At 38.7% G+C, this 20,116-nt stretch overlaps 1 protein-coding gene across 1 annotated transcript in view; it reads right to left on the reverse strand.

Moving 5' to 3' along the window:
- Positions 1-415: 415 nt before the first annotated feature.
- Gabrb3 (gamma-aminobutyric acid type A receptor subunit beta3) overlaps positions 416-20,116 on the reverse strand; it is a 216,057-nt gene continuing 196,356 nt past the window's right edge. The window contains exons 7-9 of the mRNA XM_047534870.1: positions 19,620-19,772; positions 12,921-13,165; positions 416-5,122 (exon numbers count right to left, since the gene is read on the reverse strand). Of these exons, the coding sequence (XP_047390826.1) occupies positions 4,787-5,122; positions 12,921-13,165; positions 19,620-19,772 (734 nt within the window). The 3' untranslated portion in view covers positions 416-4,786. The remainder of the gene's footprint in view (positions 5,123-12,920; positions 13,166-19,619; positions 19,773-20,116) is intronic.

Raw genomic sequence — 20,116 nt, forward strand, 5'->3', positions numbered from 1 at the left:
ATGTTTGAAGGTGAGTCAACAATTTGTCTGGGAGCCTATAGACATATTTCTTAACAGAAGTTTGTCTAGTCTGAGGTGTCCAAAAATCTGAATTAATCCCTTTCTTTCTTTTTCTTTCTTTCTTTCATTCATTCATCCAAAACATTGCTTTTTGCTTTCTTACTGGAAAATAAATGAAGGAAATGGTCTTACAATAATAAAAAAAAACTAAAGATAACAATCAATACCACCTTGGCCAGAGGTTATTGATAGACTTGTTCCTTGACCTTTAATTTAAAAATATTTCTTTCTCAAAACATTCACTTGAAGAAAGGGACAGGTTAGATATTTCTGTGTCTGTGTCTATCATGCAATTTTAGTCTCATTTCCTTTTACTTTCAGCATAACCCCAACACATATGCACAACTGAGAATGACCAGGATTAAATAGTCATACCACTTCAACAGGAGATAGCCAAGGAAGAAAAAAAAAAATCAGTCTTCACATTTAAGTCAGTTAGTCCTTTTTTAATAAATTTGAATTCATTCATCAACAAGTTTCATATTTTATCTATCACTCAATTTTGCTGTTTTTTTCATGTCAAATAATACCAAAAATTACATCAATGTGCTTAAGCAAAAACCGGTTTTAAATTTATCTTTACAATGAAATGAAATCAACATGGGAATTGATCATGACAGCAATCGTCTATTCCTACTAGAATAATCCTGTACTTACCTTGAACACACTCACTGACTTGTGAAGTAGAAAAATGAGACACGAATGACAAAACATGTTCATGGGGCTGTCCCCAGGGAGAGGCGTGGTACCTGAGCCACTCTCTGGGAGGCCGCTGTTTTACCCAGGTGTTGGGAATTTAGTACTTCAGGAAAACATGGCACCTTTCAATGCAGTAGAAGAGGTAATCAATCCAAGGCACACTAGCTAGTGTCCTGGGAAAATTTATTCCACCTGGGCAACTCTTTGCCCCAAATTCATTGTTACTCACATGGAAGGCTCACACTAAGATGAGAGCAAGCCTAGATTCAAGAGTAACAAAGTATTTCACCAATTTTTAAATTTGGCTTTCATAAAATGGCCAGAAGTAGGAATTGGTTTCAGGTGGAGAGTTAAATTAAGAATGATGGAATGGTTTATACTTTCAAGTCACGAGACTTAAAGTTGGAAACATCTCTTTTTGGAACATACCCTGATGGGACAAACAACAATGGATTACTATTAGATGCGAAACATGAACACCTACCACTGCTATGTGCCTGTCCCCTTAAAGTCTGTGCCAAACTTGTTTGGCATCCCCTCGAGACGATCTCCTTGGTGGAAATGTCAGTTCCATGTTTGGACAGGAGAGAAGTGCCTTTGATGGGAGTGACAGAGATGTCAAAGTTCCAGTGCTGGCATTAGAAACACACGATACTGCAGATGGACATGTCACTTTAAAAACTGATGGGAATATTATCATGACATACTTTCTAGTTCATTTGAGATTCAGGGGGAAATGAGTGTGTCATGGTATAGACAGTGAAACCCCTCAACAGTCCTGGGGTCAGTGAACAGGAATGACACTTGTTCTGAAGATGACTCAAGTCTGATCAGTCTTTCTCTGTAGGGATTTATGAAGGAGGGCTCTTGAATTGTCTCTAGTACATCTGAATATGGGAAACAGGGAACTGTCATCATAAAATTCCTCTGTACATTTTGAGCCCCCTGTGAAGCATTTTGGAGACAGGACTACTGAGAAAATTAACAGTTTATTCCTTTCAGTTGTTGAGAAAGAAATCTCATTTGTTCCCAAATTAAACTTTTCTCTCCTTACTCAAGAGGTCTGGGTGTGGGGTAACAGCCACCTCATTTTAATGTCAGAGGTCCGGGTTCAGAACTCCTTAACACTGTCACTCGCTGGCTCCAATACCTACTGTGGAGTAATGAGAGGTCATTTTTAACAGAACAGAGAATCAGATTCAACTCTTTTCTGTTAACACAACCAGAGTTCTCTTCTCAATATTTCTCACAACTTTTAAACATGGAGAAGCTATAAAATAATTTCATTAGAAGAAAAGTAATTTCCTTCTGAAATGGAGTAAAGCAAACACATACCCAAGGATCTTAAAAAGTTGGATTTTTTTTGTTTTTGTTTTTTTACAGAATATATGTATGTATGTGTGTGTATGCGTGTGTAGTTACAAACACTATTTATAGTATAGCTATTATGTTAACTTCATCGCAGTGTCTACAAAGTTGTGGATCCCAGTCTTGGTGCCAAATGCATATAAAAAGCTCAAAAGCTATTATGACTATACCATGCAAATTTAAATCCAGAAAACCTCGGGAAGTAGACTGTTGCTCTTCTGAGCCCCATGGGGTCTCTGCCTTTGATATTTGGGTACCTCAACTATGCATCAAAAAAAGTTTGAATATCTTTTCTCCCAGAAAGAATCAATGTCACAGTTCTGAATAGTATAAATTATACACTTAAATCAACCATCAACTGTTTTTGTCCAGGTTCCTTTGCAATTTGGGGTCCCTTTTCCTCATGTATAGCTCACACCTTTAATTACTGGATACAGAAAAAGATACCTGAAGTATTGAAAGGGATAAGGTCTTTGCAAATTTTTTTTCTTTAACATGTTAACAATGATAAGGCCACTTACAAGGTTTTCCCCCATCTGTTGAACTTTTAGGATTCCCCCATTGTAACCCATGAAAAAAATTGCCAGAGAGAAGCCAAAGATCAAGAAATCACTGGCTTATCACCAAACAAAAATAAAACCAGAGAGCAGCAGCTGGGAGAAGACGCTGAAGAAAGGAATGAAGGGGGAAAGCAGGTATAAAAATTGGTAATTGCCTCTAGCATGAGATTTTGTGGATCATGTTTTCTCTGATGGTGGGTTTTGAACTGTCACGGACTCCCACAAATTAAAGGTTGCTATGGCCACCAAAGATAAATCAAGTCATGGTCAGCTCATGGTGACAGTTCACACCACACCCATCCTCAGGGAGGGTGGTGCCTCTACCTATTTGGAAAAAGCTGGCACCAGCCATTTGAGCTCTGGCACCAGCTTTTTGAGCTCTGGACCAGACTCTGGTCATTCACTTTGGACAGAACAGAGAGGGTGAGGAGTATGTGGCATTTTGGGATAAAGTATTAATTTAGCAGTTCTTTCCTGCATGTTTTGCTTTTTGTTTTGTCCTCCAAATGCTGTACTTCACTGTGACACCTGTTTGCACAACTGTAGTCATTTCAGTTTATGGATGCCTGTGATAGAAATATTGTTTACAAAAAATATATCATCTTTTTTTTTCTTTAGAAAGATCTCATCTAAATAGTAAGTTAAGGTTGCGTCTATGAAACCGGTGCACCTTGTCTTGTTTCTACGAGCTTTAAAAAGTCCAAATACTGATGAGGCTGTGGATCAGAAGGAACCAAAAGTGACTGTGTTTGTTGTCAGGTTGCCCTCTTTTGCCTCAGAGAACGGTCATGGGTTGTTGGGTGATGCGTGTGTGTACTGGTAGTGTTCCTGCAGAATCCTAGTCAGTCTAGGAGTAGTTGGATGTGCTTATGAGGACATGTCAGATACAGAAATAAAGGCATGAAGATGTTTCTTAGTTTCTGAAAGTGAACAGTATAAGTGTTTTAGCTTCAGTCTTAATTTCTAGTTAACAGAAAGTAGTTACATCACATAATGAAAAATATGACATTGCATGCTGCCATGATAGCAAGCATAAGAAACAAAACCTTGGTAAATATACATATGTATGCATATTATGCAAATATATTTTGTATTAACATACAATGTTATAAGAATGATTGATAATGTAACTGCAAGGGGGAAAATCATCCTAGATGGTTTTACCTTAGAGTAACAAAGAACCTGAGACGTCTATGCTTTCTGTTAGATATCAGGCCTAGAAATCCGTAGGAGATGTCGAGCACATTTTTGGTGATAGAATGTCATTGCCAAAACGTGCCACCGTGTTCCCACATGACAGTTAAGCTGGATCCACTCCGAGTGAACAACAACAACAATGAAAAACCCACACATGCTGGATATCAGAGTACTTACAATGAGATGCACTTACTTCCATGGGTTTCAAAAGATGGATGTTCAGACATCAACATGGGACCTATCTACGTTTAAGACAACAGGTAAGCGCGCTGCCAGCGACTCACCTCATCCACTAAACCATGACAGAGAAAGTACACCCACTGAAAACAAACCCCATCACTAGAAAAGCCAACAGGCTTCACTCAGTAAACTGAGAGAGAGGATATGAAGTGTGTGACTCGTTTTAAACTAGAGATACCACTGTATGAGTTTCTGAAGATTAACTAAGGATTTCTTTCTGATTTTTAAACTAAAACATCTAACTTATGATAATAAAAGACACACTCTGGGATGATATTGTGTTTCACGCCCTCATTCTCAAGGCAAAATATTTAGATGATACTTGTCCATTTCAATTAAAAAAGGAAAAAACTATGACTTTCTTTAATATGCATCCTGTGTTAAATTGTCCATAGCTGCAAAATGTATATATGTATGTGTATTTGTTTGATATACACATGGGTGCTCACACCTGTGTGTATAAACATATACACATACATCCTCATATACACGTGTATTTTATATATATGCTGAGAAAGTTCACATATATATACAATTGCGTATGTATATATGTGTGTGTCTGCATGTGTGTGTCTGTGTGTGTACAGGTATAAAAACTTGACAGGCAGGGTAATATCTCACTCAGTGTTAAAGGAAGTCTTTGAAAAATCAAGTACAGTCACTCAGTTAACATAGTACAGCCAGTAAACTAAGTTGAAAAGAGAAAAAGTGAATGGAAACACGATCCTGGACCATCTGTCTATGGCATTCACATCGGTTAGATCAGGGATCTTAATTTTGAGCTGCGAAGACCTCCTCCGTAGGTGGGTCTTCTTGTGCGGGATGCTTCTGTCTCCCATGTACCGCCCATGCCCTTCCCGGGCCATGCTCTGTTTCCTGAACTGGACTCCTGAGTTGTCAAAGGTCATTGGTGAATTCCTGGTATCACTGCCCGGAACCTCATTCATTTCATTGTGAACCTCCAGAGTTGATAACAGAATGTTTCCGTGAGCATCCACCTAATTGGAAGAAAATGCACACAGTGAGGCAGTTGACATGCCCACATATCTAACTTCCATATGCAAACCCAGGAAAGAATGTCACCTAATCATGTCATATATCCAAGAAAAACTGTATATCTGTCAAAATCAAGAAAATGTCATTTTGGAGATTTAAATGCAGCATATATATTTTATTTCCTTGGCTTAAAAATTTCTCATAGCCAGGCCCCAGAGTTCATGCCTGCAATCCCAGTGGTTGGGAGGCTGAGGTAGGAGCATCACAACTTCAAAACCAGCCTCAGCAACTTACCAAGGCCCTAAGCAAATTAGGGAGACCCTATCTCAAAATAAAACATAAAAAGAGCTGGGGACATTGCTTAGTGGTTAAGCACCCCTGGTTCAAACCCTGGTAACAACAACAATGACAAGAAAGGAAGGAAGGAAGGAAGGAAGGAAGGAAGGAAGGAAGGAAGGAAGGAAGGAAGGAAGGAAGGAAGGAAAGGAAAGAAAAATGTTCACAAAGAAGATTAGAGAAAGTAAGGGGAGAGGATGTTTTCAAATTGCAATGCACATTATAGGTATGAGTGCTACTGAAGAGAAAATTAAAGCACTAATGCTTTTCAAGATTAAAACCGGACAGGTGTTATAACCATTCATACTTAAGCATACACTGGGTAGAAACTAAAATGCCCCACAATCCCCCACAACTTCAGTTCAGTGAGCATTCTTGTGACTCAATAGTCCTTCTGAAGTTGTGGTCAGAAGGTCAGCTGTAGCCTAATATTACATCACGATGTCATCAACTTTACTTCAACTCATCATGCAGGCACTGTGTCATCTCACATCACCACTAGAAGAAGGAGGGTGCATACAGGACAATAAGATATATTGAGACCACATTCGACTTACTTTGAGTATATCATTTTATTTTACTGTTATTTTTTGTGAATCTCTTACTGCACCTGATCTATATATTATGCTTCATCATAGTTATATATGTACTGTAAACACATAGTATATACAGACTTTGGTGCTATCCGTGGTTTCAAGCATTCACTAGGGCTCTTGGATCCTCCATGTATAAAAGTGACTATTGTATACTCATCTATTCTTCTTTGGAAATCAACTTTCCCCCTTTTCTTCTTTAGGGTAGTGGGAATAGAACCCTGGGCCTGTGGATGCTAAGCATGCTTTTCACTTTAACAGGGAGCTATACTCCCTGCCTGCTTGTCTCTCTTCTGATAATATCAAATTGCCAAATTAGTCTGGAAAAGCAAGCAAATCGTACTGTGATCAAAGGGCTCTCCTAGTGACTTTGGTGGAGTAGATAGGGTAGTCTCCTTGCCTGAACCTGGTCCTGGCAGGAAGCCTCTTGTTACAGGGTATATTTAAAACAGATTAAAGTCTCTTTCTACCATGGAGCCAAACTTTAAAATGACATTTTATTCTGTGCTAAATATAGTTGCATACCTCTCATGACAATGCCAATGGTCTGTCTGTTCACTGGTCTGCCATGGAATTTGCAGTGAATCATCTCAAAGCTGGGGTCTTTGGTGGAGTCCTTGCTGAGATGAGACTGCAGTTTCTCTATCTGAACTGTGCTACACCATGACCTTTCAGTCTTTGCCACTGTTCCTTGGGCACTCACTCCAGCATGCTCTGTCCATTCTCACATGCCTTCCATTCCTTTACCCGGAGGGCCATCTTTCTTGCCCTTTCTTTGTCTGTGGAAAGCCTACCCTTTCTTCTAGTACTGGATTAAACATCTATGACTTCTTCCATACATTCCTAGTTATTTTGTGGAGGAATAATTTATTACTACATTAATTTGAGTCTTCCCACCTTCTATTAGCCCTTAATCTCAATAAAGGCATTGGCCTGAATGAGCAGGTGTTGAAGTGAGTAGAGAGGATTCATGCATTACTCCTGTACTGGGGAGAGATAGGAATCTGTGTGAAGCTTGGAGCAGGGCTAGGACCCCATGTGGGATGACTCCAGAAACCATGGTGGCTGGGGCTCAGGAAATGCTGCAAACACCTGGGGGCCACTCAGGCTTTGGCACAAGGGCACCAAAGAAGACGCTGAGTGAATTACAATGTGTTTGAGAATATCATTAAAGGTCACTTAAATATGCTTAGGAAAGGTGAGGTGTGGGCATCAGGACAATGTGGCCCCCAGCAAGGTCACACTTAACTCATCAGAACCTGTGAATAGGTTACAAAAGAACTTTTCAGGAGCAGTTAAGGGTACAGAACTTAAGGTAGTGAAATTATTCTGGTGACCTGAACCTGCTTTGGATACAAGAGGGAAGACACTGAAAAGGGACATGGACATACGAGATGACCTTTGTACAAGCACAGGTGAATCAAAGATTCTATAGGAGAGAACCTGTCTCCCTAGTCTTTGTCTCCCTCCAGCATCTTCCATCTTGCTCTATGCCACAAGGAAGTGAATTGGATGGTGAGGGAATGAATTTGTCAACTCACACTGGCTTCTTGTCTTGGATAAGGGGTTGGAACGGAAAGTCAATCAGTTATCTGGATTCTGTTTAATTCAGTTTACTCCATTACTTCAGTTTAATGCAATGAATATGGGTGACATTCCACGAAATATCTGATTTTGGTTACTGTTTAATGAAAATGAATAAGTTGAGCTCATTTACTAAACAAACTCAATTTGATTTTATTTAAGTCTCCAACATTTTAAACACATCTCCTTAAATGATAAGCTGATATGTTTAAAACTAGTATGTATCTGAGGTTGAATCAGATGATAATTCCAAATAGAAGATGAATATTTAATTTTAAGGTGCAAATATTGAACTTAATTCTTTTCAATAATAACAATATTATTAATTGGAATCTCAGAAAACTTAAATTGTTTTCTTCAAGGGAGGAACAAAAAAACCCAGAAAATATTATTTAGATCTAGAAAACTGTTTTCTTTTTCCTATTTTATGTTTCAAAGAACAAAACAATGAGATGAAAGCTCTAGGGTTCACTTCAGGAGGTCACTTCACTGGAGACATGCACATGAAAATCCTGGGCTTTTCCAGAATAATTCATGCAAAACATCACTGCACACTGCTACATGTCATCACCATGGACTAGGTTTAGGACCACAAAGATGAATATGAGAAGGTTCTCACCCTCAAGGACTCAAGCAGGTGAGAACTTTGAACGATAAACAAATACATTTTTTTAAAAGACTGCATCTCGCCCTTTACATATTTTTATAAATGCCACCTTCATCTCAGAAATACCACATGAAAACCTTCTTTGAACAAAATCTAAGGGATCCAAATTATCAATTTTGTGCAACAAAATACCAAGGAAAGAAATACCTTTTCTTAAAAGTATGATGTACTTTCATGATCCTCATGATTCAGTTTCACCTGGCTTTAAAAACATGACATTTAGCCTGGCACAGTAGCAAATACTTGTAATCCCAGTGCCTGGGGAGGCCAAGGCAGGAGGATTGTAAGTTCAAAATCAGTTTCAGCAATTTAGCAAGGCCCTAAGCAACTTAGTGAGACTCTATTTTAAAAAAGTAAAAATAAAAAGGGCTGGGAATGTGGCTCAGTGATGAAGCACCCCAATGTTCAATTCCCAGTATAAAAAAAAAAGTAACTTAAAAAAGTAACTTAAAAAAAAAAACCAAAATCATGACATTTATGAGTTTTCCTATCTCTTCACACTAGGAAAGTGAAGCAAAACAAAACAACAAAAACCAAACCAAAACAAAACACCACCAGTCAGGTGGAACCAGATATCACTCATTCATGGATGCATGTTACATGAGCATTTGCCACATGGGAATCACACCGTGCATATTTTGGTACAAGCCAGGAATTGGATGTTACCAAATCCGGAAGGCTAGGTGGGCACAAAGGGATATAAGTGATTTACATTTCACAGGCATGGAGAATGTGTCTTGGAAGTTGGGAGAACAGGAACAGAGTCAGTGTTTGGATTGGGAAGTGACAGGCAGGATTCAGATAAGTGGTAGGGGGAAAAAATCAAGGAAAATGCCATGAAGGAGAATATCTGCCTTAGGTCTTGAAGGAGAGGAAGACAAGAAGAAAGATGTTCTGGGTAGAGAGAATGGGACAACAGCTGGCAAAGAGATAATAATGTACACAGTGATCTCAGACACTACAAAGGGAGAGCAGAGAACACATAAAAATGAGGCCAGTTGAATATTAGGTTGAGTTTTCAAGATTCAATGGTAAATCTGTGTGGATCAATGTCCCAGGACCTTATGGCCTTTGTGGTGTAATTGGGAAATAACTTCATGGAGGCAGAAATCTGTCTTTGCCTTTGAACTCTAGTGAAGGAAGCCTAGCCTGAGGGAAGCCACACCCACTTCTCTATGAATATCACTAATTATTGCAAAACTAAAATGTTCTTGGATGCTTTGGACATTTATGTCTACTTTGTAGCTGTCTCATATGCCATAACACTCAAGAACCATTGCAATTTTGCATTATTCTTATTTCAGAGTAGGTGGATATTTGGAAACAATAGTGCAGGAAATCCTTTTTCTAGTATGCAAAAAAATGTAAATGTATACTAAACTCATAAGATCTTAGTGAAAAACAGTTTGGCTCCTTATACTTTTACACTCACATGATTTCATTAAAAAGTGAACCAATGTATAGAAAATTCACACCAAAATTACCTGCAAAATTGTTTTTCTAAAAGGATTAAAGGGTTATCAAAATGTGTTAAATATTAGAAACTAATCATTTTAAACAAACATTTTCAAAGGAGATGCTAATCATTTTCTATCATCTAGAATGTAAGTCTTAATATAGAAATAAGTGACTGTGGTGAATTATGAGTCTGTAATTCCCTGTATAGAATGACAAATGACTTGCAATTTAAAACATTTCATGAATAGTTGTTACTTTCAAGGGTCCATCTCATATCTACTATAATTAGAATCCTTGATTTCAATGAAGTTTTTCTTCCGGCTCCATGACCTTGACAGGTACAAATCTTAAACAACTAACATCTTATCCAGAATATCCAGAATACACAGAGGGGTCTTTGACATTTTCCTGAAACATGTCACTAGACTGCCATATAATGGCTCTCTCAGTCTCTACTTACCTTCCAGTTTCAGTTAAGACTCTAGTTTTAGAAGACTAAGACAGGATTTGTCATGTAAAGAATGAGATCTTGCTGTTTAGTAGGAATGGTACTGATTCTGTGGCTCTGATTCCTTGACAGGAATTTTGACTTTCTGCCATCTCATGAAATTTAAACACCAATTGGACAACTTGCAAAATACCACAAGGCTTGTAACTATAATGTGTGCATCGTAACCAAAGACTAATTTTTAGATACAGAAACAACTCAGGAACAAATACACAGAAAGAACAAATCAATTAAAGTTGGGGCTTATGTTAGACCACTGGACTGAGGAGGAATTACGTGAATATGTAAACATTTCAAACATTTATGAATCAATTACTGAGTTAAAATGTGACATAACCATTAGGTATAAGAAAAATTTACTCATGGTCTCTCAGGAGGGTCAATTAATTTACAGTTCTAGAGGCAGTTACTGGTGGTACAGTTTCCTCATTGGAGCCTACAGTGCCCTAAGGCCACTTCTTCCCCCTGACATGCCTCAGTGGTCTCAGGAAAGACAGTGATAAGCCAAGTCCCTGCTGCAGAGCCAGTAGCTGTCAGGGGAAAGCTGCAGGCTAGAGTCGGCCACACTGATAAAAACCCCAAGTGTTAGAGCAAAAATTAATGACTTGATATTTGCAAAAGACTGTTGAAGTTATTTTCCTGTATATATAGTGATATTTTTGTTTTGTATAAAGTCTCTGATACTTATCTCACTTTTCTTAAATTTATCCCTACGACTTGATATAAATTTTGGGGTGGTTAATTTCTACTTTAAAATTACCACTAAATTTTTAGGTGAGTCAGGAATAATTTTTAATCCTTATCGTTAAGAGCACTAAATATGCATCTGAAATTAGGATACATACATTTTCACATTGACTTCACATCTTATGAACTGATTAACAATTACCAATTTTGAAAAATATGAACATGTAAAGGGTTTATCAAAACCTCTGAGAAAAGAAGAGAAACAAAATTTTTGAAAAGAAACAACAAAAATGGATTCATGAGTCAATCAAAAATTTCCTTTGGGCTATGGCTGTGGCTCAGTGGCAGAGTGCTTGCCTAGCAGGTGTGAGGCACTGGGTTCGATTCTCAGCACCACATAGAAACAAAATAAAGGCCCATTGACATCTAAAAAATATATTTAAAAAATTTCCTTTGCATCTGATTTATAATATATTCTGTCTACATTCTGCTAATTTTCTCAGTGGATGTTAGAGGTTTTTTTTTTTTCTTTTTGTTTAAACCTTTGTGCTTCACACTTAAAAAGGTATTTCTGCTGCACAACAATTGGACCATTCTAAACAATTTCAGTTTGGAAGAAAGGAAACTAATTCATAATTTGTTTAAATAAAAAGAGAATTTGGATAAACAGCATTGTATTTGTATGTGTGTGTATGTGTGCCTCTGTCATGGAAACAATAATGATGTGATGAATTCTAGTTTCCTTGGAAACAGCACGGCCAAAGCAAATTGTGTATTCATAGTAGGATGCAGACCTCTTTAGAAACATAGCAGTATGGCACTGAGTATATTTTCCAGTAAGAAATTCAAGATAATTTTGCCTGTAGAAAGCCTAGTTTTATTCACAAATCCTGGGTTTTTCGGACCAACTCTATTTATGTTTTGCTGAAAGGAAAGGAGCCATTTACATTCATTTAACATGCCTCCATTCATTCATGAACATTTGCGGACTATTCTAGGCCACCGCAGGCACAGGCAATACTCCAAGAAAGCTGCTCACTCCCCTGTGAGGGGCGGACCCATCATGGCATGGGAAAGTGCAGGGAAATCTCCACAGTCTTGAGACACAGAAGGTTTAACAAGGGGAATTTTAAAAACCAAAAGAAATCGAGGAACAAGGCCAATCACAGTTTGAAATATATTTTTGAGGATTTGAGGGGATGAAAGAGGTGCAATGATCAATTAGAAAGATTATCTAGAATCTACAATGTGGTTTCACTAAAATATTATTTACAATTATAATAAACTATGGCTTTTATTGAAAATAAATGGAAGAGACATCTAATGACAAAAGTCACTTTGTGATCAGAAGGATGAACTGGGCAGAGGAGATGTGCCAGAACTGTGCTCTGACGCTCTCTTAGAGTGTGTAGACCAGGACTTCCCAAGGCAGTGCGTCCTCCTCCACTTCCTTGGCTACTGCTCTTGAAGTACAACCAGTCCTGACATTTTGCAGAACACACCCAGCTCCTCCCCAAAGCCACCTGGACTCTGCCCCTCCGCCTCATTTTGCACTTTGAATTTTCTCCAGGCAACTGTGGCCAGAGGAAGGGTGACAAGTGAGATGTCTGCCTACTCCACTGCCCAGAACCATAGAAGGCTAGAATACAAATTGGTAATTGTACAACTAAAAGAATACTGCATCATTCTGGAAAGATGCTTCCATAAGTTTGGGCCCCATGCCTCAGAGTTTCATTCATTCCAGGATCCACCCATTCTGTCCTTTTTATAGGAAATTGGGAAGATGCTAGCTTCTCCAGCATCTGTACTAACACTGGTTTGATGTGAACTCTGTGCCTTGCACAAAAATGTATTTCAGATTATGATTGACAGGCCCACACAACTATCACTCGGAGATCATGCACATAAATTCAGTAACTGATGTGCTGCAGGGGTGGGGGTAGATGTCCAGAAGGTAGAGGGCCTACCCGGTTGCTATCCATCTTTGAACGGTCATTCTTTGCCTTGGCAGTCTTTTCTGCAAGCTTCTTCTGCCTTTGAGGGCCTCTTCCAAAGAAAATGTAGTTGACAAAGGCGTACTCCAGAAGGGCCAGGAACACAAAGACAAAGCAGCCCATCAGGTACATGTCAATGGCTTTGACGTAGGGAATTTTGGGCAAAGTTTCCCGAAGGTGTGTGTTGATGGTTGTCATTGTCAGCACAGTTGTGATCCCTAGGAAACAAACAGAGTTGTGAGTGGGTGTGGTTTTGCTGCACTGGTCTTCCCTTTTAACTTCCGTTTTATAGTTTCTCAAATAGCTGAAAGCACTTGGAGAACATGACTGAATGCTACTGGGCGACTGGAACCAATAGAGCTTGCAGTTGTGTCACGTGGACAGCATGTCACACTTCATAACAGCAGGGTGACATCTCTACTCTTGGCAAATGAGACCGTGTGGGGGTATCACCTCCAACACACCTTACCAATAAAGAGAATGGATGTTTGAGAGTGAAAAGATAGATATGTAGGGCAGCTGTGAAGAACGTACTCCTTATGAATGTTCAAAGAAATGAAAATCGTCCAGAATTTAACATAAAGCAGTAAATGTCTTGAAAAGAAAGCTCCATGGAGAAGAATAGGAGGCGGTCAATGGCTGGAGGAATGAGGAAAGGAATTTTTATTATTTTCTTTGCCATTAAGGAGGAGGTCCAGTTCTCAGCTCAAAGATAAGGAAGCAGTCAGGCAAAGTCACTGAGGACCGACCATCTCATAGTCATTTATTTCCCTCTTTAACCAAGAGTTTGCACTACACATAACCTGCTCAGAAAATGCTTGCTTAAATCAAGGGGTATTGGTGTTTTTCCTATTACAGAATCTTGTCATACTTTGTGATAACTGATCAACTCCTTTAATATTTTTTTTTCTCATTTTGCTGAATTCCTTGCATAGTATTGTGTGAATGATCTCATTGTTTCCCTAATGGAACTTGGTTTAGTTTTTAAACCTAAGAGCCATATTTTGCTATTCTCCCTCACATGGCAATAGATTTTTTTTATCCCCTCTAATTTAAAAATTAACTGTTGTAACTGAGGTGAGAGGCAGTGCAAGCCCAATAGGTCAGTGCTCAGGTCACTCTACACACACAACTTCCCAGTGGAGGGTTCAGATTTGTTCTGTTTCTTCATCTTAATTTGAAGCCCTGTGGATTCCTATCCCATCTTCAGAGGCATGTATTCTCAGCCTCTGTGTCCCATGTGAGGACCTTGAGACTGCAGAGCTTGGTTCGCCTGTAAAGAGCTGAAGAGCAGGGAAGACAGCCAAATCCTTATCTCCAACATTCTCTCTCTCCACTGAGCTCTGAACTGCTACTAAACAGCAGAGAAGAGAACTGAAGAATGGGGAAGCTATTTTTATGTGTAACTGCAAGCCACGATTGCTTATGGAATGTATGGAAATCTAAGATGTTAGAATATTTTAAGAGTTTCCTTTAACATCACATTCATGTGCACCTGGGGACTTTTTAAAATTTGAATATGGCAATGGGATAATTACAGTTTACAAATAAATGAAAAAAAAACACCATGCAAATGCTACAAAATTAAGCGTTCTTGACATTATTCAAAATTTTTGTAATGTTGCTGCTACTACTGTTTTTTCCCCCTTCCAAATGGATTTGCGAAGCCTGAATGCTTTGCTTTAATTGGTACTCTGCCTCTCCAGCTGACAGTTTTGAATGGGAATGTGTACACAGGCCTCAGTGGGTGTCACTAGGGAATGGGCTGAAAACCTAGGTGAGGACAAGTCAGCACATCTCACAGGCTCTCAGCCTGGTCAGTGAGACCCTGAGGAACATGGGTTGGGTCCTAGCCCTGCCTGGGCCTGTCAGCACAGACTAAAAGTATCTTAATAATAAGATTCTGTACTGAATGGTTGCTATAGTTTGGGTATGGCTTGATTGTACACACATACCCCCAAAGTTTCATGTGTTGAAAGCTTGGTCCCCAGCAGGGCACTGTTGAGAAATGGTGGACCCTTTAAGGGGTGGGGCCTTATGGGAGTTTGTTAGGTGGTTGGGGCACTGACTTCAGAAGGGGTTAAGTAGTTCTCAAGTTGGTTCTTGAGAGAGTGGGTCATTATAAAAGGGCAGAACTGACCTCTCCCTGCTCTCCGGCTTCCCATCTGTCCATGTGATCTTTTCCTCTCATGTACCACCACCGTGATGCCATCGACCATGTGAGGTTGTCAAGGTAACATTCATCAGGGCCGAGCAGAAGTTGATGCCATGCTCTTAACATTTACTAAATACTGAACCAAATAAATATCTTTTCTTTATATATTACCCAGCCTCACATATTTTGGTATAGCAATGGAAGACTAATACAGTGCTCCTGACTTTCCAGTTTGGGCTCATGTGAATGCTTAGTTTGCATTTACAAATTTCTTCTGTGTTTTACCTATCTAAGATACTGTGGAGAGTAAGGTATTATAGTGGTTCACAGCTTGGAGAGCACAGTGACATGGCTCAAACCCCAAGTCCAACTAACTCCAATTCAATTATCAGTTGTTTTTGGGAAGTCTAAAGACAATGTCTAAAAAGTATTGGTTATGTCCTAATAAATGGTAACTGGCATAATACCAACAACATTTCACAAAAACAATTCTTTGGTGGCTTTTAGGTTTCCTGACCTTAATTTGAACTACTTTCTAAGCAGACATATCTGTCTGGAGCACTGGCTGGGTAGTGGTGACTTTCATGTTCTTTGTACATTCATCAAGCTATTATGATTTTTCTCCACTAATTGTTAGCCTCAATTTATTTCTCATTTACATTGTGCTAATGAAATACTGTATTTCAAAAAACTTCATTTACAAAGATAACTATGAATAAAAGTAGCATTTATGAGCATCATATAATCAAAACACTTTATGTCTTTTTCTTCTGATCCAAATAATGTGGCCTAAATTATACTACTATACATTTCCACTCTTTAAACACTGATACTGTTATTTGCCAATCACTGGACTTCAGAGTTTTGAGGGAGACCCTTTAATGACAGTGTTCCACAGTGTGGTGGTTGCTAACACTATCAGTTCAATGTCTCTAGGGATCAGACCCTGGACAACAGAAGCATAAAGTCCTGAAGTGTATAGAACAGCTGAGCACAGCTGGAAACATTAGAACAGACCTCCGTTCTGCCCCTCACCCCCGCCTATCAGTCCTAAGTCCTGCAGTGCCTGGAGTCCAAGGGAAGACATTCCATAGAGATCTTTGCTAAGCACCCCTGCCTGTGCAGACACTGCACTGTCAGGACCTCATTTGGAAATGAGATGTATTTACCATAGTGCAGCCTCTGGGATGAGTGCAAACAGCACTCCAAGTATTTCAAAGAGTATGATACGAGACAAGATGATCAGGGAGGAGATGGTAGAATGGAAATTTCTCCAACCTTAACCCTCCTAACCAGAGCCATATCCTCTTTAAAAAAAAAACAAAACAAAAAACAAAAAAAAACCCATTTTTTTTAGTTGTCAATGGATCTTTTATTTTATTTACTTGTATGTGGTGCTGAGTATGGAACCCAGGGCCTCACATATGCCAGGCAAGCACTCTACCACTGAGCCACAACTCCAGCCCCGATGGCCATATCCTCTTATGGAGGGATCCCTCAATAATAATAATAATGCTTGATTAGCTTTATTTTTCCTTCAAAAAAATCCACAGTGTTTGTGATGCAGTAGACCAAATAACTTTTCCATGCTGTGTCTATTGGCACATTAGAAATTATGGTAGTTCCCCTCATCCACAAAGGATATACTCTGAGACCTACCCACAGTGGAAGCATGAAGTCATGGATAGTGCTGACCTCTATGTTTTTCCTATATATACACACCTATGGCAATGTTTTAATTTATAAATTAGGCACACTAAGAGATTACCAACAATAGTTAATAATAAAAGAGAACCATTATAGCAATATGTTATAATAAAAGTTATTTAAAATATGAATTGTTAGGGCTGGGGATATAGCTCAGTTGGTAGAGTGCTTGCCTTGCAAGCATAAGGCCCTGGGTTCAATCCCCAGCACCGCAAAAAAAATATATATATGAATTGTTATTTCTGGAATTTTTAATTTAATATTCTTAGATCATAGTTGATGTGGCTAACTCAAACTGCAGAAAGGGAAACAAAGATAAGGGGGGACAAGGGCACATGCAGTGGTTAAGGGAGAGGCCCTAGATTTAGAATAACTGGACTGACATCTCTCTTCTGACTCTTGGTAATTTTATGACTTCATACCAAAGGTTTAGTTTCTCTGTACTTCATATTCCTGCTCTGTAAAATGGTAGCAATTATACTGCCTCTGTTACAATGTATGTTCTGTAGAATAGGTGACTATACTAATAGCCTTAGCAGAGAATGCAACACAAATGCATTTGGTAAGTTTCAGTCTTCTCTTTGCTGCTGCTGTTTTGTTGTTGATGATGATGATGATGATGATGATGATGATGTTGTTATTCCATGTTCATGACCTTATGACATAATTTTCCTTAGACAATTGAGTTAACTAATACCTGCAAACAGATTTAAGACAGGTCTTATGCTGGTGGGAGGGACAGAGGGGATAAGTGTGCTGTCCAAGGCTGAGAGCAGGACCCTGGATCTGCTGGGCTCTTGCCTGGACAGACTCTGCAGCCCTGAGACCATGGCTGTTGTTGTGACCTCTGGGCCTCAGGTCAATGACTCATAAATACCTACTCACTCTTGCATTTCAGCCTGCCTCCTCGATCTCTAGCTTGGAAGAACCTGATAGTACTCTAGGGGAGAAACCTTAGAAACTCTATCCAGAACATTTCTTCACCCCCACAAAGCCACAGGCACATGACTTAGGCCTGAAATAATAATGCTATGTCAAGAAAAAGTAGAATCTATTGTCATAATGAGGTTGGGTTTATTACAATCCATTTTCCATAGATTACCTGTTTTATATGTTTCATATTGTGTAAGATGATATTTTATAAGTTAGAAGGTACAGAATTTGTAGTAGCTGGGAACTTAGAGATTGACACTTTCAGTACACCTCACCCAGATGATGCCAGATAATCATGGCTTTTTGGTGCTCATATTTCTCTAATGTCCGTAGTTAATGACAAATTCCCTGCAGAGATTCACACTGAAGCTAGGGAAGTTTCAGTGCCAGCTCTCCACTTGCTAAGACCTCTTGCTCCCCTCTGAGGAGGGTCCCAGCAATCTTGCATTTTTATGTTTTGTATTGTCTTTCTTAAAAGGACCAACCTAAGATTGTATAAACAAAAAGTTCCACAAAATTTGGATCTGCTCCTAGTAATTCATTGCATCTGACTTTTACAAATGAGAAAAAATGAAAATAGTTTAATAGAGTACTCTAGAAATATTAAAATGAAAAACAAGTAAAACCTACGTAAGACTGAGGCTACAGGGCAATCTCTTCAGGCTGTGGAGAAATACCTGAGAGTTTTTAAAGAGAATTTTGCTTGCCATACTCATTAGAAATACATGACAATTCATATAAGGTTCTTCTTAGTTTTTTGATACTTTATTGTTAAACTACTTTTTTTTTTTTAATTCCTAAACACCTTTAGGAATAGCTACCTGAGTTTTTCTCTTAAACTATACTTATGTGCTATTTCCTGGGGACAAAGTCTAATTTTCAAGACAACTGTGCAAGTCACATAGCTGTGGGTCTAGGACATTTATACACACACATACAGTCACACACACACACACACACACACACACACACACACATTCTCTTAGAAAAAAATGATAATCAGTGTAAGGTCCTGGGGAATGTTGACAAACAGGAAAATGAATGCAAGATGGGAAAATATGAACCCTGAATTTTTATACTTTTCTGTTAACTTCTTTACCAGCAAGAATGTTGATAATTCTTTCCCATCAATTTTCAAAAGTACTGCTGTTAATTTCACTTTCAGGAATTAAATTCAACCCCACCCAAAGGATGAACAGACAGAAGACTGTTCATCAGTTCTATACTTACCTAAAATGTATTCAAATATTTATTTTGTTCAAGACATTTCATAATAATTAGTTGAATAGAGAATGCTTCTGAAAATGTAAGCCTTCCCTTAAAAATGAATATTAAAAATAATATTGGAACCTATAAGATATACTGTACATCAGCTAATCATTCAGTTGCCAAAATCCAAGGGTCAGAAAAGGTCACTAAGATTCTTGGGAACCACTCAGAATCTAATTGCCTATTCTAATGTTCATTAAATTGTGTAATTCCAATTATATGCTGTAGTATTTGACTATTTTTCTGACTTAAAAAAGAAAACACAATTAATCGAGTCTGCTTTCTGGGCCATGGAATAATTTTGAGCAGGATATGTTAATCCTAGCTTTAAAAATTAGTGTCAAAAATAGTTGTATTATGCAAATATTCTGCAAGCATATTTTCCCTTTCACGGGCATGAAAATTCACATTTGAGCCTTATAATTAAATTAACACATCAAGGGAATCGTGCATGAAATTAGTGTTTCAAGATAAAAAAGTAACTATATGGGCAAGACTGGTGTCAGGATGTCAAAAAGTCATCGCTGCACTATAGCCTTTAAACCCCCTTGATACAGTAATGACACGGTCACTTCGCAGTTTAGATACTGGGTAAAAGCAGCACGTACCGAGGGCAACTCTAGCTGCAGATGCATCGTAGTTGATCCAGAAAGACACCCAGGAGAGGATCGTGATCAGTATAGAGGGCATGTAAGTCTGAAGAATGAAGTATCCAATGTTTCTTTTCAGCCGAAAACTCAGTGAGAGTCGAGGATAGGCACCTGTAGTAAACAGACAAGGATACCACGCTGAACAGATACGGGTTTTTCTTTGACTCCAATGGGTCAGCAGCATGCATCAGGAAAGCCTGAGGACTGAGTGTCAATCCACACCCCTGGGGTTTGCTTCTGTCTGCCTGAAGGTATTTATGGAAGTGAGAGGGGAGTGTATTTCAGTCTATTTTTAAAGATAATTAATAAGGATATTCTTCTAAGGCTAAATGCTCAGCTGGCAACTAACCCTGGGAAAACTTTGGGGAAGTTTTTAACTTAGAATACAGAATAGTGCCAAATATCTTATGTTTTCATGGATGACTGTCCCCTTCTCATCCATCGTTGACAAGGGA

The sequence above is a fragment of the Sciurus carolinensis genome, chromosome 2 (genome assembly GCF_902686445.1).
Source record: "Sciurus carolinensis chromosome 2, mSciCar1.2, whole genome shotgun sequence".
Taxonomy (NCBI): domain Eukaryota; kingdom Metazoa; phylum Chordata; class Mammalia; order Rodentia; family Sciuridae; genus Sciurus; species Sciurus carolinensis.